General features: G+C 40.8%; 3 protein-coding genes across 6 annotated transcripts in view; 1 reads left to right on the top strand and 2 right to left on the bottom strand.

Moving 5' to 3' along the window:
• Positions 1–326: 326 nt before the first annotated feature.
• Positions 327–17,081, bottom strand: smu1b (SMU1 DNA replication regulator and spliceosomal factor b). 3 transcript variants are annotated; one of them, XM_026910783.3, is made up of 13 exons: positions 15,770–17,081; positions 13,409–13,619; positions 12,437–12,589; positions 11,894–12,004; positions 11,233–11,310; positions 11,013–11,141; positions 9,025–9,144; positions 7,146–7,262; positions 6,528–6,655; positions 5,147–5,273; positions 4,870–5,037; positions 3,557–3,709; positions 327–2,676 (listed from the first exon to the last, which is right to left on the bottom strand). In XM_026910783.3, the coding sequence occupies exons 1-13, from the start codon at positions 15,793–15,795 to the stop codon at positions 2,578–2,580; spliced, it is 1,620 nt and encodes a 539-aa protein (XP_026766584.1). In that variant the 5' UTR covers positions 15,796–17,081; the 3' UTR covers positions 327–2,577. The 3 variants fall into 3 exon arrangements, with proteins under 3 accessions (XP_026766584.1, XP_026766585.3, XP_053086860.1); XM_026910784.3 differs by lacking the exons at positions 12,437–12,589; positions 13,409–13,619; positions 15,770–17,081 and adding an exon at positions 12,249–12,382; XM_053230885.1 differs by lacking the exons at positions 12,437–12,589; positions 13,409–13,619; positions 15,770–17,081 and adding an exon at positions 12,175–12,304.
• Positions 13,460–25,394, top strand: part of LOC113524505 (alkaline ceramidase 2) — a 23,450-nt gene continuing 11,515 nt past the window's right edge. For both annotated transcript variants that reach the window (XM_026910786.3, XM_026910785.3), the window contains exons 1-4: positions 13,460–13,594; positions 22,790–23,050; positions 23,445–23,559; positions 25,191–25,335. In XM_026910786.3, coding sequence (XP_026766587.3) covers positions 22,868–23,050; positions 23,445–23,559; positions 25,191–25,335 — 443 coding nt within the window. In that variant the 5' untranslated portion in view covers positions 13,460–13,594; positions 22,790–22,867. The remainder of the gene's footprint in view (positions 13,595–22,789; positions 23,051–23,444; positions 23,560–25,190; positions 25,336–25,394) is intronic.
• Positions 17,240–22,167, bottom strand: rps6 (ribosomal protein S6). Its single transcript, XM_026910787.3, has 6 exons — positions 22,053–22,167; positions 21,081–21,212; positions 19,759–19,969; positions 18,427–18,573; positions 17,543–17,700; positions 17,240–17,386 (listed from the first exon to the last, which is right to left on the bottom strand). Exons 1-6 carry the CDS (start codon positions 22,056–22,058, stop codon positions 17,291–17,293), a joined length of 750 nt encoding a protein of 249 aa, XP_026766588.1. The 5' UTR covers positions 22,059–22,167; the 3' UTR covers positions 17,240–17,290.

Genomic DNA, 25,394 nt, shown 5'->3' with positions numbered 1-25,394 from the left:
CTCTCAGAATTTCCCCCTTTCAAATATTTGTAGTGTGTTAACAAGCCCAAACACAATTTGTGTAAAAAATAAAGAAGATAAAATAGTTAACTTTATTCTACTCCAATAACAAAACAAAATGTCTTGCTATTTTTACCTTTTTTTTTTTTTATACTGGGCCCAAAACCAGTCCCTCCTCGGAGGACTGAGTATTTATTAGTACCTTTACAGACTTCACAAAATAATGAAATTTGATAAATTCTGAATATTTTAGTTAATATACAGAAATATAAAATAGTTCAGCTGTACTTTAGAAATATGATTTATAATTAGATAATAAGAGACTGTTTAAGTTTTGCATAACATGCAGTGAGTTTTATTTCATACATCAAAAGTATGCAGACGCCCGTTTAGGCCATAAAAATAATCAGGAAAAAAGGAACACTGAATGTTAAGAAGCGTGACGATGCACAGATGAAGAACAGGTTAAAAACGTGTCGTTCACGTCGAGAGCAGGAATAAAATTGCTGCATTTACCAACACGATGCATTTACATAGTAAAATCACCTGAACCCACTGTCCACGAACAAACACCAGAACATTCCTGACAGTGTTTGAGATAAATAAATAAATCGCAAAATATAAACCTGATACACGTCTCACACACACACACACACACACACACACACACGTCATAGTTCCATTGTTACAGAACCAGTGTTATTTTTCATGCAAGTGTGGGTCAAGTGTTAAAACACACCAATCCTTCACACCTGAAAACATTTAACCAGATCAGCGCTCGCGTTACACTCCTGCTCTCTCCATCAGTGCTTTCACACTTGGCATTTTTTTTTTACAAGGAAAAAGAGAAAGGAGGAAAAACGTGACGATCACACTGTAACCATAGCAACGCTCTTAGCAGTCCAAGCTAGTATCGGCTAACTAACTAGCCTCGCTCGTCCTATAGATGAGATTTATTATTCTCAGGACTGCAGGTTGGTGTAACTCTGCTGATGAGGAGGTTGTTGGTCTTCTCTGTAGAAAATCTAGAGAAACCTGACTGAACTGAATGTTAATGTGGGACGTCACATCAAGTACCAGTGAATTTCCCAAAAATACAAACGCAGACCTGCAACTTCGTCGCGTTTTGCGCAGGAGCTGCTACCAGTTTCCACTCAGAAACAGTAAGAGTTTTCTTCCAGAAAAAAAAAAACAGCAGAACAGCCAATCAGCATGTGAATCTGGAATGATTGACAGCTGCGGAGGTGTTTAGAACTCTCTGATATTAACTAACCCCTCTGGAAGCCCCGCCCCCTTCCATCTCACATTAGTAATATTTTACCAAGTGCTCTCGTCTCGACGTGATTTTCCTCACTTTCCGTCACTGTAATGAGAATATTTTGGAGAATATTTTGAGTTCTCGTAAGTGGAAAAAATCCATTAGTGTGCGTTCCACTATGCTATGTAATCAGTTTAATATATTTTTTAGGAACGCACCGAAAATTGTCAGTCAAAAAACGGAGCTTTTAAAGAAAACGTCAGAACAATTTGAACGAAATAATCAATAAATTATCCTACAACAAAGTGCTGAACATAACACTTCATGGTTTATATGAGGGCGAGATTTGTTAAAGGACTATATCGAAAATGTTCTGAGTTATTTATTTATTTTTTTTTTAACTGTTTACTGCACACGATACACGCGGTTACAGTATAACGCTGGAATATTGGCGATTAAACAAGACTAATGTTCACTGGTACTCTCTCCTCTGTGTTTATTTTTGCTTGCCCCCAACTTGCAATCTGATTGGTCAGGAGGTTAAAAAAAAAAAAAAAGCACTTGAAGCCACTCCGTGCTTTTCTGTACTTTTCAAATTCAACCAAAAAAAACGCAGAGTGTGGAAGCAGCTTAATCCCTTTCATTAGCTACATTATTGTCGCTGGTGGAAACCACCTCAGTTCTTTAATATTCCAGAAATATACACTGCTTTTCTAAAAGAAAAAAGTGTCAGTGATGTCAACGTAGGAGCACAAAGGCTTTGTTAATTCAAGGTTTCATACAGATAGAGATGCTGCTGGCATGCAGATACCGACAGAGTAAACACTACAGAACTTCTCACGAACAGCATGTCGATACGATCATGCGGTGTTTATACAGCAGAGGGACGGTTTTAAAAAAAAAATTTACAGAAAGGATAAATATAATTTTTGGCTTCTAACCAGTCTTTGTTTTGGGGGAAGAAATCGATTGAGAAGAAGTCGTACCTGAATATCACAGGAAAATTATTGTAATTAGTTCAGTTTCATGCAATTCAGAAACATTATGAACCACTGATCGCGTTTCCATGTTTTCTTTCGACATTTAAAGAAATCTCCCAATATTTTTTTTTTATGTTACAGAGACACGATTAGATCAGTGTTACTCAGACATGTTACAAGTGAAGATTAAGCGTGTAGTGATCTTCATCGTCTCTGGAATGGAAGACTTTCAAACCTGAAAACTGACGCATGACTCCAGACATCTCGATGTACAGACGGACCACAGTATCAGTAAGAATGACGACTGTAGAGTTCAATCGATGCACGTTGGCGTAACGTTCACGGTTTCCAGAGCTTCAGCAGCCCGTCCTCGCTGTAGGTGGCGATCAGGTTCTGATGAGGGTGGTGGGTTATGCCAATCACGTCTTTCTCGTGCACCTGCGGAGGTGGAAGAATTTAAAGGCATCGGCGCTAAATATAGACTCGAGACTGAGCAGCATTCACACGGTGCACTGTTGCGGATCGGCAAAGAACAGAAATCGTTTCAGTCCGGAATTCTGATGGGTCCAATTCGTACACCGTGATGTGGCATTTTGTTTTTTTATCTATACATTTTGTTGCAACAGTTTCCAGAAATTCATTAGTGGATTTATTGAAATTGAGCGAGCCTTATCAAGAAAAGCATTTAATTGAATTTTATTTGTATAGCGCTTTTAACAGTAAACAGTCACCAGAACTTGTACATTTATACCTGTGCAACATGCAAGAGTTTAATTACAAGAGGAGACGTTTTATTACAGACGTCAGACACCGCCCTCGTGGCTTAAATGATATCTGATGACATTTCTGCTGTGTGCTATTATGTAAAGTCGTTAGGACACTTTAGTTACGCCAATGGTCTGAGGGAGGATTTTATTTCTGGAGTCACCTTCAGCTGGATGTCTGAAAAACCACTTTGCTCCAATAATGTTAAAAGTGCTATACAAAGAAAACATAATAAAATTAAAGCTTATCTATTCTCATCTCACGGGTTAAATGCTGTGACCTCAGAGCAGACAATCCATATGGACTGGTCGCTAGCGGGTTAAATAAGCTGACTCGGCTAACGAGCGAATGTTTTTGTGTAAACTGTCAGTGTTAAGAAATAATGGGGTAAAACACACGGGTCTCCTCCCACACGCCAATTTAGCAGGAATAAAAGTTTCTTCACAGTAATAAATTGTGTTCCACAGTGCATTCAAAGTTCACAACAAGCCCTGATCAGATGCATTTACTTCAGAAATAAGAAACTAATGATGCCCCGAGGATGGAACTGTACCGTCAGAGTTCTCTCCAGCTTTCCAGTGATGGTGCTGAACGAGTAAAGCACGTAGTCCTCTCCCACGCAGTAGATCCACTCTCCGCGAGGAGACAACGTGCAACACACGAAGTCTCCTCCCTCTCTCACTCCTGAGCTAAAACTCCTCAGTACCTTAGAAAGAGAGACAGAGAGAGAGAGAGAGGGAGAGAGAGAGTGCGAGGGAGGAAGAGAGGAAGAGCGAGAGCAAGAGAGCAGATGGAATGGAAGATTGAGGAGGCGGAGGAGGTTAAGAGAACGAGTGAGTCAGCAAGCAAGCGAGCAATGAAAAGTGTGGGAGAGACAATCGCCTCGGCCTCTTGAGTTTAGACCACAGCATTTTCTAAATTTGTTAACTCTCTAAATGCAGCTCTGTAACCCTGGACAGAACTTTGAGATGGTTTATTTTGATTGTTTTCAGTGTTTGTGGATATTCAGCTACCTCATTCATTTCTGAGCTGCACCTGAGAGCACCAGTTAGCGAGGATGCAGAGGCAAAACTGTCAGGTCATTTAAAGCACAACGTTTCAAGGTAGTGCTTAGAAATCTGTAAGGTTGCGAAACAGTGCTGAATTACGTTTCAGGAAGCACAAGTTGATGATCTAGGATCAAAACACTGACTGAAAATCAGTGTCATAGTTACATCTAAAGTCCTAGTTGAGTTACAGGTCAGAAGTTCTCAACTCCAAGTTGAGGCACAGCATCAGCAGCTCTCAGGTCAGTAGCTCACACAGTCAAAGTCGAGTCCTGCCTCAAGTCAGCAGCATTTGAGTACAAGTCGAGGCACAAGTTAGGAGCTCACAGGGTCGAGTCACAAAGTCAGCAAGTCCAGATCGAACAATTTATGACAAGTAAGCTCACAGAGTCTGAGTCGAGTCACAAAGGTAACAGCTTTCGAGTCCAAGTTGAGTTTCAAGTCAGCAACATTCGAGTCCAACTCGACCAATTTGTCACAAGTTAAGAGCTCATACAGTCTGAGTCAGCAGCTCACATAGTCCAAGTCTCGTCTTGTCTCAAGTCAGTAGCTTTTGAGTTCGAGTCACTAGTTCAGAGCTCACGGTGTCTAAATTCGTGAGTCTAATTCAACCAATTTGTGATAAGATCTCAGAGAGTCTGAGTCGAGTAACAGCAGCAGCAGCTCTCGAGTCCAAGTCAACTCACAGTTGAAACTCATCCTCAAATCTTCAGTCCAAATTCAATTCAGCAGCTCTTGAGTCAAGTTGAGTTACAGGAGTTCTGATGTCCAAGTCGAGCCTCGAGTCTCAAGAGCTCCGAGTCCAATCGGAGGCAGTTACCTGGCCCTGGACGTTCATGACGACCACTGTGCTGGTTCTGTTACACACCACAAAGTGCTCCGGGTTCTTGGGGACCAGAACAACATTGTTAACCGTGATGTCAGAACCTTCTGGAACATCAGGAGTTTTGATGGTGATGGTGCATTCTGCCGTGTTCACGTTCCAGATCTGAGAAAGAGAGAATCAGTATTATTGCCCCAGAGCAGAGGAGAGGAGAGGAGAGGAGAGGCGTGTAATCGTCCATCAGGGTCTGTATGCAAATGACATGCAGATTTACCTTCACTGTGCCATCTGCTGAGGCACTAATGGCAAACTGGCCGTTGTGTGAGAAGATGACATCATTTATGCAGGAAGTATGACCTTGGAACTCCTTCAGCATCTTTCCTGATTTCAGTCCATGAAGTCTGATGGATTTGAAAAGTGGTTATCAAAACCCAAGATGCCTAAACAGCCCCTTCCACTAAAAAAATTAAAACCTATTCATCTGCTTTTGGTGCCTGTGTGGCATTTATGCGTTGCTTCATGCGCCATGCAAATCCAATTCAACCTGAATGAAAAGCTTTTGTGTGTCAATAAGAGCCCAATCACAGCCCTCAGCATTCCTTCCTGCTTTTTTCCCCTCTCTCTTGCTTAGAAACTGACGTAGCAAAGCAGCTGCATCCGCCAGACCCATCTCGCTCGCCTAAGATAGGAATAGAAACATGCTATCTTTCTTTCTGCCTCCTCCGTTGCTGGAGTGCACGTGGAAATCAGAATTCCTTCCACCCACAGACACACACTGGGAGCCTAGCACGGACTGTGCAGAAACGCTAACGTCAGGTTGGTAAGCGAGAGACAGCGAGAGTGGGAGACACACACTGTGAGCGCTTCAGTCTTCATCATGATTCTCAGCCTCTGCACTCATAACCGGTTTTAATCCAGCTGCTAAAGCTGTATATATTGATTCAGAGGCTTTTTCAGCACTTTAATCATTTAACATGACTTTGCCCTTTCTGTCAGATTCTGTTTATCTCCACATAAGAACTGTTTATCACATACAGATGAAAGTCTCACTGGATACGTTCCCTCATGTATAGAAAACCAAAACAGGCCACTTTTGATGTAATACATCATCCAAAAACTTAACATTGTTCAGCAGAAGTAGTATTTGTGTTTATTCTGTGCTTAGTAATTGGTCTCTGTTTGGTGTACATGTTGCGTGATGATGTATGTGCAACCATGAAAAGAACAGTGCTGTTAGCCCCATCTCCAAGAACCATTAGTTCCTGTTCTTATCTTGATCAGGAACCAATAAAACAATCAGCTAGAACCTTTAGTACTGGACCAATAGCTGACAGAATGAAGCACAGGTCTGGTTTCCTGGCTTCACTTCACCGCTGTCTACATGCACCACCAATGTTACACCAACATCTGAGATGAAGAATGTTATTTTGCTCAAATGCTGCAACCTGACAAACATCATTAGAACCTGCCATGTTTGTTACTGCACCTACAGAACCGCACACTTTCCATCAGATCTCACAAACACACACCCTGCAGAGAGCGGAGAACGGAAAGCAGGCCGTTAAAAGAAGCGAATTAACTCCCAGTGAGATCCTGATTGTCCTTTTAACATTGTGTGTGTGCGTGTGTGCGTGTGTGTGTGTGTGTGTGTAAACCTGATGATGTGGTCGAAGGAGCCGCTGAGGAGCTGCCCGTTGTCCCTGCTGAAGCAGAGGCAGGTGACGGCCTTGCTGTGGGGGCGCTCGAATTTACGCAGACACTGACCGTTACGAATCCTCCACAGCTGCCGAGAGGAGAAACGTCCGTTTCACAAAATAACACACAGCTAATAAACACACACAGCATCATCCAGAGCGACGCAGACATCCTTGATGAAGAAGGAACCAGACTCAATAATAATATAAAACATAGCAGCAATTATATGGGGCCAAGCATCATACTGAAAATCATTTTTAATTGCCAGTTAAGGATTAATTAACTGGGGGTGGGATGTAACTACACCTTTCTGCCAAGTGTAGAGTTTCTAAATTTTAGTCTTTAGCGGAGAAGAATAACCGGAATAAGAACAAGGTTTACAAGCCATAATAATAATAATAATAATAAATATGGCAGGGATTGTAAGGGACCAGGCACTTGGATGTTTGAAGGTATGTTGTTGCCTTTCCTTAATAAACACTGAAATGGGGGTTGAGGTGGAGGTCGAGTTGGTGGTTGAGGTGGTGATGGAGGTGAAACTGGAGGTGGTGGTGAAGGTGGAGGTTGGGGTGGAGTACCTGTATTTTTCCGTCCTGAGCTCCGGACACCACCATCTCACTGTCGTGACTCACCGCCAGGCAGAGCACCGCCTCATTCATCATCATGAAGTTATCCTGAGCCTGGTACTTTAAATCCTACACACACACACACACACAATATCAGTTATATTCTCATTAATATCCAACATCCATGCTTTGCTAATTAATATTCATTAATCCTTCATTACCATTCATTACATACAATTTAATATTCATTATATTCTCTTTAATTTGAATGTTAATTTAGTTCATATTTAAATGATGATATACAGTACTGTGCAAAAGTCTTGGCACCCTGGTGTTTTTTTTTTTAGTACAAACTTTGTTTATAGATTTGTATTTTCTGACTTCTACATTATTGATTCAGTACAAAAACATTTTAGATTCCAAACATTAGTTTTCCAGCACAAAATGAAATGCTACAGAAAAATGTTTGTATGTCAGTAAAGAAAGCAGCAGATTCCATAAGAGACACTTTTCAGATAAAAACATAATGAAGGCTGCTGGGTTTCGCTGCAGAAATAAGAAGCGAGTCGACAGTCAAAGTCTCCAGAAGAACTGTGGCTGCTTCTGCAAGATGCTCAGTAACACTTCCAGCTCATTTCCTTATAAAACTGCACACACTGCACCTCAGATACTGCTTTATTTATTTAAAGTGAAGGATCGTCACATTAAATACTGACTTTGTTTCATTTATTACTGTTTACTGCTTTTTATAGGATTTATTTTAATGTAGAAACATTTAATTTCATTATTTCTGAAGGCGTCTTTACTCTACAGCATTTCTTTACATGTGCCTCAGACTTTTGCACAGAACTGTGTGTATATTTGAGATCCCTGTTACAGTCAACACACAATTAATAAACAGAATCAAATTTAGAATTCATATTAAACACTGTTTTTTCAGTTAACACAACAAATCCACAATCATTTTTGTCCAAACTTTAAAAATGAAACACTCTATACAGTATTTGATGTGAGCAGAGTCTTTACTCCTGACCTGCGGTGTGAAAGTGTAACGGCTGTAAACACACCACCGTGATTCCCTCAGTGCTTTCTACTGTAAAAGCGAGAAGTCGGCCGGCGTTATTTTTGGCCGTTGGAGCGCGTATATATGTGCAGGACGGACGTCAGCGAGGCTCGGGGTGACCCATATTCCACACCTCAGAGTGTCAGCCGTAGCCTTGTTCACTCCAGAGAGAGAAAATTATGCAATACTGAATGGGAAAGTTTTTATTTTTACTATAAGGGACATTTTATAGACTGACTGCAGAAGGACACGTACGTGACGTTGTCTATAGACGCTTATAAAGTGTCGTGACATTTTGCTTTACACCAAGCATCAAGATTAGATTCTGCAATCTTTAATTTCCATCCAATGCTGCTGTTTTTATTTTTTAGGTAATTTGGCTCTTTTTGACACTTCAAAATGACAAGTTGCTAACAACTACAACTTGTAACGACAAGTTACGAAAAAAGTTACGTAAAGTTAACGCTAAAATTGGAAAAACCAAAGAAATCGCCATCTGAATTTAGAATCTAGGTTTCACGTAAATGGGAAGAGGTCAAATAATTAGGCAATTGTAATTTCCATAATTTAGGTGTTATTTTAATTCAAATATTAGCTTCCTATTTCTAGAAAATCATTTCCTATTTTAAAAATAATGCTTTTATAAAGATCGTAAACATTAAACGAATTAAAGTCACTGGGCGGGGCTAAGCTGCTGTAAACGTTTTGAAACTTGAGCAATATTTACAAATTATATTAAACTTTTTTTTTAGGTTCTGATGATGATAGAGGACTTTGAACAAACATTGAATTAAAAACATTTAATTAAGATTAAAGTTTTGGACACACCTTGCAGATTTTCCCCGTGGTGAAATCCCAAACCTCGATAAATCCATCCACTGATCCTGTAATCAGATACTGACCATCCGGACTGAACCGAGCACATTCTACATGCGACTTCGGCCCAAACTGTAACACACACACACACACACACACACACAAGAAATGTCTCGTGTTTACTCAAGGCTGCGTTTAAGGGGGGATTAGTCGGACAAATTAGCACTTTAATATTATGGTTTATCTTTAAAAAAAAAAATTTTTTTGGCAAAAATAAGTAAAAATATGTCAGAAGTTTACAAAAGTACAAATAAAAGTTGACATTATTGGGGGTCCAAATTTTATGGGTAAATTTATGTAAATCTTAAAATAAAAAAAGTGAAAATAATAAAATAAATAATTACAACATGTAAAACTCTTGAAAAAAAGTCTTGAACTATCAGATGTGAAGTATTGACCTCATTCTGCAACTAAAATCGCCCAAAATCTTTTGATCGTACTTTAAAAATGAATAAATAAACAGGCGCGTCGAGTGTTAATCAGAATAAGATGTTTATAAAAACTGCAAATTTCAGTTCATAATCTTCAACACTTGTTAGCTAAAGGAGAAAAATATATATTTAATTAAAAATGAAAAGAAAGGTTAGACGTGTTAAGACACCGTTACTCTGAATGCGCGGATGAAAAGTTATAATAATAAAAATATTCTCGTTAATTAACTGAAGAACCACTGATGCACTTTATATTAAATAAAATATATAAAGAAATATTAGAGCTGGGAGACTAGCGCACTGTTTAGCACCGTAATCACTTCTTCTCTTCACTGTGTGTGTGTGTGTGTGTGTGGGCGAGGAAAACTGTATAAACTCCAGCCACCAGAGAAAGTGCATAAGCATTAAGTTACACAAACACGGTAATGATATCATGGCACCGAGGGTGAAAGGTCAGATGTGTTTGTGGGCGGAGTTACTGTCACCCCGAGGCCATCAATCAGACGATGCAGTGAGTCAGCATGGTGACCATCTGACAGGAAGCCTCGGGCCTCGAAAGCAATTATAGCTGTGTGTGTGTGTGTGTGTGTGAGTGTGTGTGAGTGTGTGTGTGTGTGAGTGTGAGTGACAGCCCGCTCCATTAATTCAGCCAGTTAATATATCACAAGGATCTCAAAGGAATATTAAAGGTATACTCCATTTCTTTTTAAAAAACTAATCTCTATCTCTACTGTGTTTGTGTGCAGTGTGTGTGTGTGTGTGTGTGTGTGTGTGTGTGTGTGTGTGTGTGCGCGCGCCATGGACGAGAGATTAAAAAAAGAACAGCAAAACCGTTCACTCTAAAAATGACTCAGAATAAAAGTCTAAGGCTGTTTGAAACTTTATCAATAAACAGAGAAGACTTTCAGGAAGTGTTCAGTTAAAAGTGTTTGTATAAAAATGAACCTGTAACTGCGTCGAATCGCTTTTTTTCAGACACAGGAACTGCTGATTCTGTGGCGTATGGACACCACAAAACCTTCAGGAAAGCGTAAAGTAACCGGAACTACTTATTCCTGTTGTACTTTTCCAAGGTTTGGAAACTTAAATAGATCTGAGCATCGACACGTTCCTGTGGAGTGACTGGAATTTTATAGTAAAAATGTAATAATCAAGCAGCTGCAGTTTCTATTATGAGTTATTATTAGTAATCGACATATAGATGTAAAGATAAGGGTTAGGAAGACTGCAGTATTCGTTTACATCAGTAATTAATTAAAGCTATAAGATACAAGTTAGCATTATGTACTTGAGAAGATGATTTCTCTACTAAACACACATCCTCTATAAATCATTCATTTATTCCAGTACGAATGCTGCATCTCATTTCCTGAGTTAGAAAAACAAGAAGACTGATGGCCTGCGTATTTCATTCACTGGGAGGTTAAAGAGCGCGTCTTCAGATGTAACGCGTTTTTAACTTGCAGCTTCTTGGCAGGGTTTCAGCATTTTTGCGGTCTGTGACTCTACCTTTAGAAGGTGGCTGAGCTGGGTGGGAAAGCGCTCTTCCTCCAGGTCCTTCATCATGGTTTTGCCCCGGAACAGGTCTATGGACATCCCGGGGGGCAGGAGACCCTGGTGCTGCTGCCACTTCAGAGACTGGAAGAGTCAGATAAAGATGAAGAACAGCCTCTCGTACAGGACCGACACCAGTGAAGTGTGATAAAGCGTGTCCTCACGCTTCACTTACCAACATGGCTAATGATCCGAACTGCCTCAGCGCTTTGGTCTCCTGTAACCTGTACAGAGCGCTCTCGCATAAACGACCCTGCGTGGAGAAGACAGACGCTCGGCGGGGTGTGCAACCTCAGGCAGGAGTATTTAAAGCAAACAGTTCTTCAGTATTTGATTAACCTAAGCACTGTTAGAGCTGGGTTAGTGTTTACCGGTATATAATTTGTAAGTTATGGAGTTGATAGGCTGAGTCTGGCAGCATTGTGTCCTAAATTAGCACAGATCGCTGGAACTGATACTCCATCATGACCTGGATTAAAACACCGTAGCCTAGATTGATCAATCACGGCCTGTCCGGGATTGACACACGATGGCCCAGTTTGATTATACATTAACATGTAACACTCAATAAGAATAACAACAGGACAAATGGACATATCTGTTAGTTAGTTTAGTTATTATTTTACTCTGAGACTAATTTAAACTAACCGCTCTGTGTTCAGATAAACAGAACGTCACTCAAGCCGCTTTTCAGTTTTATCAACAAGCTTCACTGATTTGCACCAGATTAAAGTCAGTGTTGCTGGATATCGCTTACAGTCTAATACTGATTATAGATGAATTCAACTTATATTGATAATTAAAGGTATAAAGCTTCCTAACAGATGAGAACCCACCTGTCCGAGGAGGGCCATGAGGCGAGAGGGAGGAACCACGCTGACCTCTGTAACCAGCGCCTGAGCTATAGCCAACCTGCGCTTCTCCTTGCTGCTGCCTTCTGGGTAAATCTTCAGCAACACAGAGTGAAAGACAGAAAAAAAACATCATGTGTTGGATTTAAATTTAGTTCACGACCTAGTTAGCAAAGAGCAAAGAGTTGCTGTCTGATTTGTTTTTATTTAAGTCTTAAAAATCTCATAATTGATCTATTCTCATTTTAATCGCATGTATGTTTTACTGTTGAATTCAGGTGCCCTTCAGTACCAAGAGAACCAAACGCAATCTTCAGAGAATCATCACATGAACCAGTACCTGACATCTTAAACAACACCTAGCGAGCGAGAACGGCTTTTCTACCGAACATCGCCTGCTGACGAAACCGGAAAAGTTCAATCTGGTCATTGCATCAGCTTTAAACTAAAAGGTGAGCAAAAGTTAATTCAGACCATGAACCTCCTTGTTGCTGCTGTTATTGCCGAGAAGTTCCAACACACACCTACCTCATTCGGGTCAAAGTGCTTGTTTGTGAGCAGAGCTTCCAGCTTGGCGTATCGTTCAGGCTGAGTGTGTTTCAGCATGATCATGGGGTCCGTCTGAGTCAATAAACAACCAGCGGCTCCAAGTTCTTTCAACTCGATCAGCTCCAGTACCACCTGGTGGGAAATATACAGAAATAAACATATGAACATAAGAAATAAGTGTTTACAGGATGTTCAGTATGATTTCGCATTGTGAATAAAAGTCCTGAGATGAGCACAGGACAGTCTTTATGATTACAGCAGCAGTCTCTTTGATATATTTACAGATTGCTGTATATAAAACACTTCCTCGATGTGACCTGAACTTTTAAGAATGATTAGAAATTTATCTGACACATGTAAAATCTCTTCTTCATCCATCCCCGTGCGGAAATCCAAAGAGCAAAACAAAAGACACAGATCGCTGTTGATTATTTTTTATGAAAGAGATTAAGCACAATTAACTCTGTAATAAAAATATTTTAAAAGCCTAAAGCCTTTGAGAATTTCCTCCTGCACTGAAGTTTATCAATCGATTACTGAGGCTTGTAATTAGACGCCACATCAATAACAACAAACTGCACTGAAGTTCTTCCTGAAAGAAGCCAATAAACTGAATTTCACCAAACCTCACTGGAGCGATAAGTGGATTTGTGTGATGAGAGCGAAATCAAACAATCTGGCCATAAACACCACCCACATGTTTGGTGAAAAAAAAAAAAAAACAGGACTTAATGCAAAAAGAAAGAGTTGTGGGATTTGTAACATATGGCATGTGCTGTGTTTGTATTTAATATCTGTACATTAACATACACTTCTAGAAACGTGTCAGAAATTTGCATGTAATTTGCATATATTATGCATTTACACCACAAGTCTGCATTTCAAACTTTCTGTAACGTGTGCATACACTCGAGCGAGGAGCTCTTATCGCCATGTCTCTGACACTCTCACCTGTTCGTACAGGTCGATGAGCAGCTGGTCAGGTAGTTTGAGGTGTTGGATGGCTCGCAGCACCGCGTCCCACCGGCCGCCGTTCACGTCCTCCATGAAGCTCTCGATGCTGTCGACTGTGTGCAGAGCCACCGTGCTCTCCTCCTGCAGCGTGGCCAGAGTGCGCGGCAGATTGTTCTCCTTCAGGTACTGCATGATCAGCCGGATCACACTGCCCAGGACACACACACACACACACACACACACACAAGCTGTCACTTCTAATCTAACGTTCTGCACCATACCGGACATGAGATAAGTTCATGACCCACTCAATCCACATCACACATCACGTACGCAGCGTTATTACACTAAAGACTCGACTAAAGCGTTCTTCAGTTTGTTCTTTACTTTCAAAATAGAATTAAAGTAGAAGCTCTTTAGAAAGATAAAACAAAATTAACCATTTAAGAACATTTATCTTGAGGAATTCAGTGTGTATAATGTAAAAAAAAGAAAAGAAAATTAAACTAATATAAATAATTACAAATAATCAATCATGTATACATAAATAATAAATGCAAATGAAACTAAAATAATACAAAAAATAATACATAATACAAATAATCAATCAGCAAATCTACAAAAACAACATATGAAATATGAAAACTAATTGAATAATCAATTAAATAACATTAAATAGTGATAATTATATAATAATAATAATAATAATAATAATAATAATAATAATAATAATAATAAATGGATGGTTGTTTAACGATTATTTTGTTCCTAAATGTTGAGATCATGTAGAAGGTTGTGTTTGAGTTCTCAGCTTCTTCAGGTGACTGAAAACTGGCAGAGAAGTTTTTCTGGACAATAATAATAATAATAATAATAATAATAATGAGAAAAAGAAGATGAAGAACAACAACAACAAGCAGCAATCACGGGGGTCCATGCACTATTTCATGAAAAAATTAAATCTGCAAAGAATTTAAAAACATTCAATGAAAAAAAAAAGATATTATTTCTCTTAAAATTAAGAGATGCTAGACCACATGTTACCTAACATCTGATTTATATATTTTTTAATATTTAAAAAAATATTTCTCATTTTAACTTTTATTTCTGAAACCCCACGTAGCTGTAATGAATTAATCTCCTGCAGCTACGCCACAAAACCCCGACAGATTCTTCTTCCAGACGTTTATTCCTCAGAGCTCCTCACTGTCCTCCTTCATGCAGGAGTCTGGAGCTCTCTGTTCTACAAAACCTCACCGGTCTAAAAGGATTTTTTCCTCAGCGTGTCGCTGGAGCTGCGAAATTCACACGCGTCACTCGGAGATTAAGAGGATAATGAATCATCTGAACTGAACACAGATAAACTGATGGACCAGAAAAAGTTCTGAAGAAGCTGAGAACTCAAACACAACCTTCTGCACGATCAACATTTAGGAACAAAATAACCGTTAAAGAACCATCCCTCCATCCCTCCATTCATCCCTCCATCCATCCCTCCATTCATTCATCCCTCCATTCATTCATCCCTCCATTCATCATCCATCCATTCATCCATCTATCCTTCCATCCATCCCTCCATTCATCTATCATCCATCTATCAGCCATCTATCAGCCATCCATCCATTTATCAAGCCATCCATCGATCCATCTATTTATCCATCCTTCCATCCATCCCTCCATTCATCTATCATCCATTTATCCATCCCTCCATCTGTTCACCCATCCCTCCATCTATCCATCCGTCCATTTATCCATCCATCCATCGAGCCATCTATTTATCCATCCCTCCATCCATCCCTCCAACCGTTTATCCATCTATTTATTCATCTATCCATTTATCCCTCCATTCATCCCTCCATTCATCCCTCCATCCATCCCTCCATCCATTTATCCATCGATCCATCCACAGGCGCTTTCTGGAAGCAGTCTTTGTTTTTCAAAGCTGTAGATCAACACAATCTTTTTAAAAACATCTCATAAATAAGGAAGGAAGCGCGTGCAGAGTTGAAGGTGTGAAAGATTAAATCCGACACGTGAAGCGGTTTGATGTCTCTGCGGCATGAACGTGACATTTCAATAACAGGTCATTCAGCGCTTATAGCCGCTGCACAGGGCTCAGAGAGCAGACACAGCGCGCACACTGAGCGCTCAGCAACATTTCCACTGCTGGCTTTGGAGGAGACGTGAATAGATCAAGCTTCAGAACAGTCCAGAACACACACACACACACACACACACACACACGACAAATGAGTGTGCATTCGTTATTTAATGCAAAGTTGCATGCATATGTTTCCTTCACACACACACACACACACACACACACGCAGTGTTCACTCTCCTGTACATGATACTCACTCGGCGGATTCCACCTCCAGCTCCATGGCTGTGCAGAGCCGCAGAAACACGCTCACATTCTCCACCTGCGCTCGCCCTCGTGTCCGCGCGTCCGCGCGTCCCCGCCACGTGAACGCGCCCCGTACACGTGCTACGGCCGGGCGTGAAATCACGTCACTCTCTGTGCTAAGTGTTACGCTCTTAAAGAAGTGGGTGTGTGTGGGTGTGACGCAAGAGAGGAGGGCAAAAAAACCCAAACACACACACACAACGTGCGCGTGCTATTATTGAAATATAATATTAATTAATATGAGAGCCTAATTAACCTTAAAGTGCGCGCGCACACACACACACACACACACACATGTATATATAATATATGCATGACATTAATGCGTGCCTAAGAAAAGGAAATAAACAAGCAGAGAGTAAAAACTGGTTCATGATATTCGCGTAAGAATAATACACTCCCCGGCCACTTTATTAGGAACACCTCCCTCACAGCGCTTCCTTCCTCCTCTACAGCACACGCAGGAGCTTCAACCTGCCAAATGCCTCCTCATGCTACAGGCTACACACTCAGCGTGGCTCACAGACCCTGATTTAACCCTTTATATAAATAATATATCTATAGAAGTATGTTAATTAGTGTTAGTTATTTAGCGCTGGTTATTAATTAGACTCAGTGATGACGTTAACGGGACGTGGGCGTGGCTTCACGTGGACAGCATTTAGCAGGAGTCAGTGCAATGTCATTTATCCTGAATTTCAATGGCCTGCTTTCTGGAAGCATCTAGTGGCGCCCTCTTGTGGTGCAAAGAAATAAATAAGTACGTAAATAGAGGCGCTGGAATAATAAATGAACGTATTTTATATCTTTTCTGTCTCAGTTCTGCTGCCACCTGGTGGCCAAACGCCGCATTACACCACGTGCACTAACCACAGAGCAGGTGCTGGAGCTCAGTAACTACTTTTGACTCTTTTTTTGAGACCTACGTTTGACAGATTTAATATTTATTTCCGGCACAAATAGATATAGGACTATACATGGGACAGGTGATTGCATAAAAAGCTATAAGCAATAAAAATAAAAAATAGAAAGAGAAACCCACCACCTGTAGGACAACTATACAAAACTAAGCACTTGTTTATAATTCAAACGTTTTACTCAGAGCGACGCTGCAAAGCTACGAGTAGATTTATAATCATCTCTGTAATACAACAAATTTAACAAAATCTCCGCTCAAGTAATCGGTATATTCTTGTAAATTACTGAGCCACTTAAAGATATTTCATATCATAAGTGACATCACAAGCCTCGGATCCTCCAGATCTAATCACACGCGCTAGCTTTAAGGAAATCTCCAGCCGTTAGAAGACTTTTAAAAGCGTGTTTGGAGTAAACAGGGTTTCTGATCTTGAGATTTCTCTCTGTGGTAACCCAAAAAAAAAAAAAAAAAAAAAGTAAATAAAAATCTCGACACAGCAGAATTGAGCAAAACCATTTTGATGTTTTATTTGTGATGTACGAGCGTCGAGTTTTTATTTCTGGCTGGACTCGGATTTGGACTGGGAGGCTCTCAGGGAGGAGAGGCGGCGTCTCTTGGCGATCTTCTCCTGACGTTTCTCTTTGGCCTCCTGCACAATAGAGCAGAACACACACACACACACACACACACACACACACACACACACGAGTGAGTCCCTAGTGAAGGACAAATCTCTTTTCCACAACTTTACTCCATCACACTCTTTTAAACACATGTACGGTTCTAGCCCGAGATCATCTCGTACCTTCAGCCTCTTGGCCAGCATCTTGGCGTACTCCGCAGCTTCGTCCTTGTTCTTCTGCGTGCGCTGTCTCTTGAGGGCGATGCGGCGGCGTTTGTGCTGCAGCACACGGGGCGTCACCAAGCGCTGGATCTTAGGGGCCTTGGTCCTGGGCTTCTTACCTAACGAGGAAGCGGATTCAGTTTATAACGTTCTCAGACCGAGAGAAACCGACGCACATGGCAGAAGGTCTAAAGGTTTAGTCAGCAGTTTTAGCTGAAGATTGAACGTTTATAGCACATTCACAGAAAACCCTGATTGACGTTAATCCTTAAACCCTTAATGCACCGATAACCGTCTAACCAACCGAAAATATTCAGCACTTACGCATTTCGTCGTATTAAATTCAGCTTTTGATGAAGCAATGCTCAGGTATTTTGTTTTTCTTGCTTTCTTTAACAGGGATAAATTAATCAACATCAGCACTTAATGATGTAAGAGGATCAGATTTAACCAAATGAGTAAATTATTGAGTAAATTTTTATTAATGAACTTGAAGAATAAAACCTGTATATACTGTGAAAGCATGTAAAATGCGTCACTGACGTTTTGGCCTTGACGCACAGCCGCATTAATATTTTGAAGTTTTGGTTATAACTCATTTGTAATCCATGACAGTTAACATGTTTACTTGTGTGTGCGTGTGGGAGCGATGCAGTTCGACCAGTCATGCTGTGTATAGATCAGGTCGTTATCCGGTTTGCAGCTCCACTCTCGCTGTGGCATCACGCTGTCCCCCCTTTCAAGCTACTGACCAGCCAGAAAGGGTCTACTGGTGTGCCGAGCTTCTCCTGAACCTCACCGCCTTTTTAAAGCTCCTCACACTTGTATCCAAACCTCTCGCTCACCTTCCTTAGTGAGGGGTCGGCGCACCACGTACTGCCTCACATCGTCCTCCTTGGACAGGTTGAAGAGCTTGCGGATCTTGCTGGCTCTCTTGGGGCCCAGGCGGCGGGGCACGGTGCTGTCGGTCAGGCCGGGGATGTCCTTCTCACCTGCACACACACACACACACACAGTTAGCGTTTTAATCCTAAATTTCCACTTGTGTACAGAAAAGTCAACGTTCCGCTCATCAAACACAGCAAAAGAAGAAAGTTCAGGCGAAACGCTCAGCATCACAACTTATCGATAAATCTCCAAACACTTATAATATAATATATATTTATTATAAACCCCTTCACGTCAACTTAATATACCCAAATACCATGCATTGTATTGTGCGTGTGTGTGTGTATATATATATATATATAAAAAACAAAATTCTTTTTCTTGTTTGTGCGATTCGCCGTGTTCACAGTCTTCCAAAGAGTTCATTTAAACACGGGAATTTGCTACTTTACCCAACACCACTGCTGCTTTAGCGCCATCCAAAATAAAGGATGCACCAAAATTTAAGACTTTTTCTTTCCCCTTTACAAACACGTCTTCCCAACCAGAACATTAATTAGAGCCGAAACAATTAAACACAATAATCAGCAACGTAACCAACAGAAACAAGCTATAATGTAAAACTACACCAGTCTGTACTGTGTACAGTACATTACACTGTATATAGAAAATAAAACAAATAATTTATCACAGCTTTACAACGAATTAGTCAATAAATTTGATAAACTCTGACTTTACGGCGAGCACAAGACTTTGTGCATCCTGGACTTGATTTAGTAGCTGGATACAATTACGCAATGCGAAGCGCGTTTGCTAAGTAGCCAAAAATACAGCTGAAATACATGAGCACGACTAATCCCCGCTTCCGACAACTAATCCCCGAGCGCCGCCGCTCCCTCGTGCTTATTAATTTCACGACTTCTCGCTGTCACTGCTGATTTTGTCTGTGTTCTTGATAGAAAGTAGAATTTAGTAAATGCGTAAAAGTTACGTTCGTGGTGCCGTGACCAAAACTGTCGTCTTTCTACAAGAAATAAATCACGATCTTATTTTCCATTCTGATAAAACTCTAATCTAATCTATTAAATTAAATCCTGAGTGAAAATCTTCCCTAGTTTATGTGATATGCAAATGACCACGATGAGGCCATTAATATGCAAATTAGCCTATGGCGCCAACTAGCGACTTTTTTGAGCGCGTTTTTAGCCACGTTCCGGCGCCACCGGCTGCTCCCAGCTCCTCACACTGAAACAGTGAATCTGTACAGCGGTCTGCTGCGGACGCCTCACCCTTCCTGACGATGACCAGGTTGAGGACGCTGAGGTTGGCGTCGACGATGCAGCCGCGGACGGATTTGCGTTTGCGTTCTCCGGTGCGGCGTGGCCTGTAGCACGAGTGACCCTTGCTGAGGAGCAGACGCACACGGCCGTTAGTCAGAACACCCTGCTTCATGGGGAAGCCCTGCTTATCGTTTCCTCCGCTGATGCGCACCACGTAGCCCTGAAACACACACACACAGGTTAATCACACACCTAGTACACAAGACAACAGCGGAATGAACGTCGGAGCGACGCAGTTTGACCCGTCATGGTGCACAGATGCCAAAACGGGTCTACTGGTGTGCCGAGTTCTGGTTCCATCACAACCACACACACTCTCTATACACGTACTGAAGCTCAAATATTTCCACAAACACGATGACGTAAGATACAGTTCCATTGTTACGTACAGTATCAGATCACTGGCGCTAAAATTTACTCATGCCTGTTAATTCTGTGACATTTATAGTTATTTTTTTAATAATAAAACACTAGGAGTAAGTAAGTAAGGTAGCGAACACCCTTTATCTTTAGTCTTTTATTATTAAAAAATAGAAATAAGGCTTTAAAATCAGTACAGAGCTCCAGAGGAACGACGCTCTTCAGGAGAACGCTCAGCACAGAGAGAGAGAGAGACAGACAGAGAGAGAGACAGACAGAGAGAGAGACAGACAGAGAGAGAGATGGAGGGAGAGAGAGAGACAGACAGAGGAAGAGATGGAGGGAGAGAGAGAGACAGAAGAGAGGGAGGGAGGGAGAGACAGACAGAGAGAGAGACAGACAGAGAGAGAGACAGAGGAAGAAAGGGAGACACAGACAGAGGAAGAGAGAGAGACAGACAGACAGAGAGAGACACAGACAGAGGAAGAGAGGGAGAGAGAGACAGACAGAGAGAGACAGAGGAAGAAAGGGAGAGAGAGACAGAGGGAGAGAGAGAGACAGAGGAAGAGAGGGAGAGAGAGACAGAGGAAGAGAGGGAGAGAGAGACAGAGGAAGAGAGAGAGGGAGAGAGAGAGACAGACAGAGAGAGAGACACAGACAGAGGAAGAGAGAGAGAGAGACAGAGGAAGAGAGGGAGAGAGAGAGAGAGAGAGAGAGAGAGACAGACAGAGAGAGAGACACAGAGGGAGAGAGAGGGGGAGAGAGACAGACAGAGGAAGAGAGAGAGAGAGAGAGAGAGACAGAGATAGACAGAGGGAGAGAGAGAGAGAGAGAGAGACAGAGGTGGTCAGTAATCATGGCTACAAGAGGTGATTAAGGTGTGTGTACAGGTGGGACAGTAAGACGCTCACCTTCCACTCATCACCCAGGGGGTCGGCAGCCACCTCAGTGGCCATGCGCTTCTCGTAGAAGGTCCTCAGTTTGCGCTCATCGTCCACCTCGATGAGCTTCTGGCAGCCGGTGGCAGGAAAAGAGATATTGAGCTGCAGGAAAGATTACAGAACGATCAGCGGGATCGACATCGCACCAGATCTGCGTCATGAAAGCAAGCGTTAAAGGACAGAACCTGTAGAGCTCAGACACCTGAACGCTTCTCAACTGCAAAATCTTATATTTACAGCCATCACGGAGCTCAGATTATAAAATTAAACTCATTATAGACCTGTCCTGGGGATTAGATAATGTCTTGAATCAGACATGATGATAATTTATTATATTATATTAATTATGTTATTAATAAATACACATCTGCAATGTGACTTAAGCTTCTTCTTAGACTAGATACTTGTAGTCTATTACTATAAAACACAGAAATAAAGTTATCTCCAGCTAGATAGTTAGTATTTAGTTATTTAACCCTGTCTCCCAGACAGACCTGAGTCAGGATTAGTTAAACTCGGGATAACTTGAACCCGGTTTGTTTAAGCTCCATGTGTGTGTTAGCTAGCTGAGGCGCGCACACACACACACACACACACACACAGGAGCTGATGTGGAGTTATTTACACTCTGAACACTAACTTTATCCCAAAACCCACTGAAGCTTAAACACAGAAACACCCGCTCCAACACACACACACGCACACACACTGTAACATCCTCACATTTCTATTTCACAACGCCGCCATGTTGCGCTTAGCCTGTTAGCCTGTTAGCCGCTCAGCAGCCCGGGTTAATCCATCATCATCCGCCTCACAGATAAACTCCTCAATACTCCAGTACACGCATTACACATCTTTACTGTGTCTAATTTCCGAATCCGCTCATATTCGGACCCGATTATAAGACAAAACGTTGAAAAAGACACATTTCGGGAAGCTCACCTTCATTCTGGAGGACTGTCTGTGCGGGAGTCCACCGCGGAAAAGAGACCGGAAATCCGCCGCGTACTCTCACATACACTCTCCAAATATCGCGAGATTTCACACTGACGCTAACTGACGCTTCCGTTATTCAGTAAATTTTATAAAAAAAAATACAAAAATACAAATAATATACACTTCTGTCGCCTTTTTATCATTTACTATATCACACTACTCCTATTACTACTACTAATAATACTTCAGTTTAAAACAAATAAATAAAGACTTTACGGTGGTGAATAACTTTATTTACTTTATTATTTATTTATTTATTTATTTATTTATTTATTTATGTGATAGTTAAATAAATAAAGTAATAATGCTCACCTCTGTAACGTCATTAAAAATAAAGAACAAAACTGTACACCCTCATAATAGTGTTTATTATTATATAGTATTATGTAATTAAAATGCTTTCTAATAAAAACTACCCCTCCACACACACACACACACACACACACCTGTGAACTGTTTTGAGGCAGAAAACAAAAGCAGATTTTATCTTTTGTATAGATTTAACAAAGTGATCCTCTTTGATTGAGTGTTTTGTGCCCATGTAAGCTGCTCTGATGTTTTTCTGTTGTGGAATAAAGCGTGTGATTGACAGCTGAGGTCACGTGACCGGCACGTGGGCGTTGGTATGACAGTGGAGTAAAGTTTTTATTGTGTGTGTGTGTGTGTGTGTGTGTGTTATTTAGAGCTGAGTGTGAGAGCATGCAGGAGGAGGAGGAGGAGGAGAGGCTCCAGACTCAGAGACAATCAGCAGCAGGGTGAGGATGGTGGTGGTGATGATGGTGATGATGATGATGATGATGATGATGGTGATGATGGTGATGATGATGGTGATGATGGTGAGCTCTGAGAGCTGGAGAGATCAGCTCCAACCCGGCAGCTCTGACCTGGACTGGTGTGAAGGAAATTATCTCATCCACCCCAACATCGCTGAGTTCTACAACACGGTCAGAGATTTTTATTATCACTGTGATATTATTAATTTCTCACACTACTGCTTCTTCTTCTTCTTCTTCTCCTTCTTCTTCTTCTCCTACTTCTTCTTGTTGTTGTTCTTCTTCTTGTTCTTCTTCTCCTTCTTCTCCTCCTTCTTCTTGTTCTTCTTCTTCTTCTTCTTCTTCTCTTTCTTCATCGTCTCCTTTTTTCACCTTCTTCTCCTTCTTCTTTTTCTTCTCCTTCTCCTCCTTCTCCTTCTTCTTGTTCTTATCATTTTTAAACTTTATTTTATTGATTTAAAAGGTTTAAAATATTAAACTTTTCCACACTAAAATACAAATGTTGGTTATTTATTTATTTATACTTTCTATCATTTTCCTTTCTTCCTCCTTCCTGCGATTTCAGATCAGTAATGTGCTGTTTTTCGTCCTGCCTCCTCTCCTGATGCGTTTATTCCGTCAGTACGCAGTGTGTTATAACCGCGGGATTTATGTCATATGGTTCCTGCTCATGGTTGTTGGTAAGTGACCAAACTTTAAGTAAATAAAAACGTTTCAGTAATTATTGTTGCTTAAATCTGTTCTGTTAGAGGTGTTTGATTAGAGAGCTGTGATTCAGATGTGATGAAATGTCAAACAGTAAAAGCTAAAAAGTTCATTTTTACACTTAACATGACTGAAAGATGGTCTGAACGGGTCTAAAGAGAAGCGCTAGAGGCTCGGAAAAATGTACAACGTGGTAGAATTTTAAAATGTATGAAATGATTGACTGATATTCTGACGTGTTGTGATTAAAGTGAACCGAATGTGATTAAATCTGCACTATTGTGGATTAAATTCCACAGAAAAACATCTAAAACTCAGTTTTACAGTATTTTCAGGGACAGAAAAGGAATCAGATAGCAGGAATCACCCGGCATTTTGACTCTTTGTTGTATTTTACGGCACAAAGTGTCAGACTTTTTCTTTTTTTTCTTAATTTCTGCAACTGTGAATTTCTTTTAAAACAACTTTTAATGCTTTCTGAGCCGCGTGTGTTTGGAAGAGTGGAGTTTATAGATAATACAGTAACTGCTGGAGACGTTTCCTCAGAGATACGGCCTCCTGCTTCCTCCACTGATAATAAACTCATTTCACAACACATTTGCAGTTTCTGATATTCATCCACAGAAATGCCGAAATGTGTAACAGCGAATGTACAGCAAGTGGACGGAGTCGGGATCAGTACGAGATGTTTGTGTATCAGATAACGAGCGTTAAACAGGTTCTAGGAGACGATCTCCATCTCCATGGCGGCTCTCGTCAACATCCAAACAGCGCATTGTTCACTTTAATAATCTGCGTCTCTAACAACATCATCAGATTCTTTAGCGTATCTCAGCTTACAAGCAAAAGAGGCTTCACTTTTAGACCATCAGTAAAGAACAATGTTGGAAAGTGGACAAAAATATGCAGAACTTTTCTTTTCACTGAATATCCTTCATGATAGGATACGCCATATTCTTTCCTTTTTTTTCTTTTCCCTAAAGTTTAGGAATTTTGGTATAAATAAACACTGATTGCTACTTTTCCAGGAACTTTCACTCTCAGAAAAAAAGGATACTAAAATGTAAAATGTACTATTTCTTATGGTTGGTGTGTCTTTTACACCTTTCGTACATTTAGTGTGTATCATTTTCCTAAGAAAGATCTTTAAAAGTCACTATGGTCCAATTATGTACTATAAATCTTTTTTAAACGTCACCATATCCAGTGAAAGAGACGTAGACAAGATAAAGGAACCATCCAGTGAGAAGGAAAAGTACAGTTTGGTGACCTTTACTTCTTCACGATGCTGTTTGTTTTGATGTTTTCTTATTGAAATCACGTGACACTTTACCTGTAACACATGTAGATTCCATTCAAGTAATCGTGTGTGGGGCGTGAATACTTATGCACTCACTTTTTTTTGTTTTTTTTTTTGGAAATAATTTTGCGGAGTATATTGATTTCCCCGTAGCTTCATCACGATGGGATATTCTGTGTAGAGTCATGACATTTAATCCTAATAAAGTCCATTTCAGTTTCAGTTTTTTAATGATTAAAGCTGCAGGCAGATGGATGTGGATCAGAATGTAAGTGTTATAAGTTATTGTACTTTTTGCTCTGCTAGGCGTGGGATCGGCGTATTTTCACGCCACGCTCAGTTTTATTGGTCAGATGTTGGATGAACTGGCGATCCTCTGGGTGCTGATGTGTGCTTTGGCCATGTGGTTCCCTAAAAGACTCCTGCCCAGGATGATGCTCCAGAGAAACAGGTACACGCAGGAACCCAATGAAAGGTTAATAATCCGTCTATCAGGTTCACACAAAATCC

This window comes from Pangasianodon hypophthalmus, chromosome 28 (genome assembly GCF_027358585.1).
Source record: "Pangasianodon hypophthalmus isolate fPanHyp1 chromosome 28, fPanHyp1.pri, whole genome shotgun sequence".
Classification (NCBI taxonomy): domain Eukaryota; kingdom Metazoa; phylum Chordata; class Actinopteri; order Siluriformes; family Pangasiidae; genus Pangasianodon; species Pangasianodon hypophthalmus.
This window is presented reverse-complemented; position numbering and strand designations above follow the sequence as displayed.

What these genes read in the sequence shown, in the direction of transcription:
- smu1b (XM_026910783.3), bottom strand. Translation starts at nt 15,795, where the DNA reads ATGGAGCTGGAGGTGGAATCCGCCGA. An exon ending in TCATGGCCCTCCTCGGACAG is followed by an intron (nt 11,311 to 11,893) that starts GTGGGTTCTCAT and finishes TTCTCCACGCAG; the next exon opens with GGTCGTTTATGCGAGAGCGC. An exon ending in TCATGAACGTCCAGGGCCAG is followed by an intron (nt 3,710 to 4,869) that starts GTAACTGCCTCC and finishes TCTCTTTCTAAG; the next exon opens with GTACTGAGGAGTTTTAGCTC.
- rps6 (XM_026910787.3), bottom strand. An exon ending in CCTGGTCATCGTCAGGAAGG is followed by an intron (nt 18,574 to 19,758) that starts GTGAGGCGTCCG and finishes GTGTGTGTGCAG; the next exon opens with GTGAGAAGGACATCCCCGGC. An exon ending in TGCTGGCCAAGAGGCTGAAG is followed by an intron (nt 17,387 to 17,542) that starts GTACGAGATGAT and finishes TCTATTGTGCAG; the next exon opens with GAGGCCAAAGAGAAACGTCA.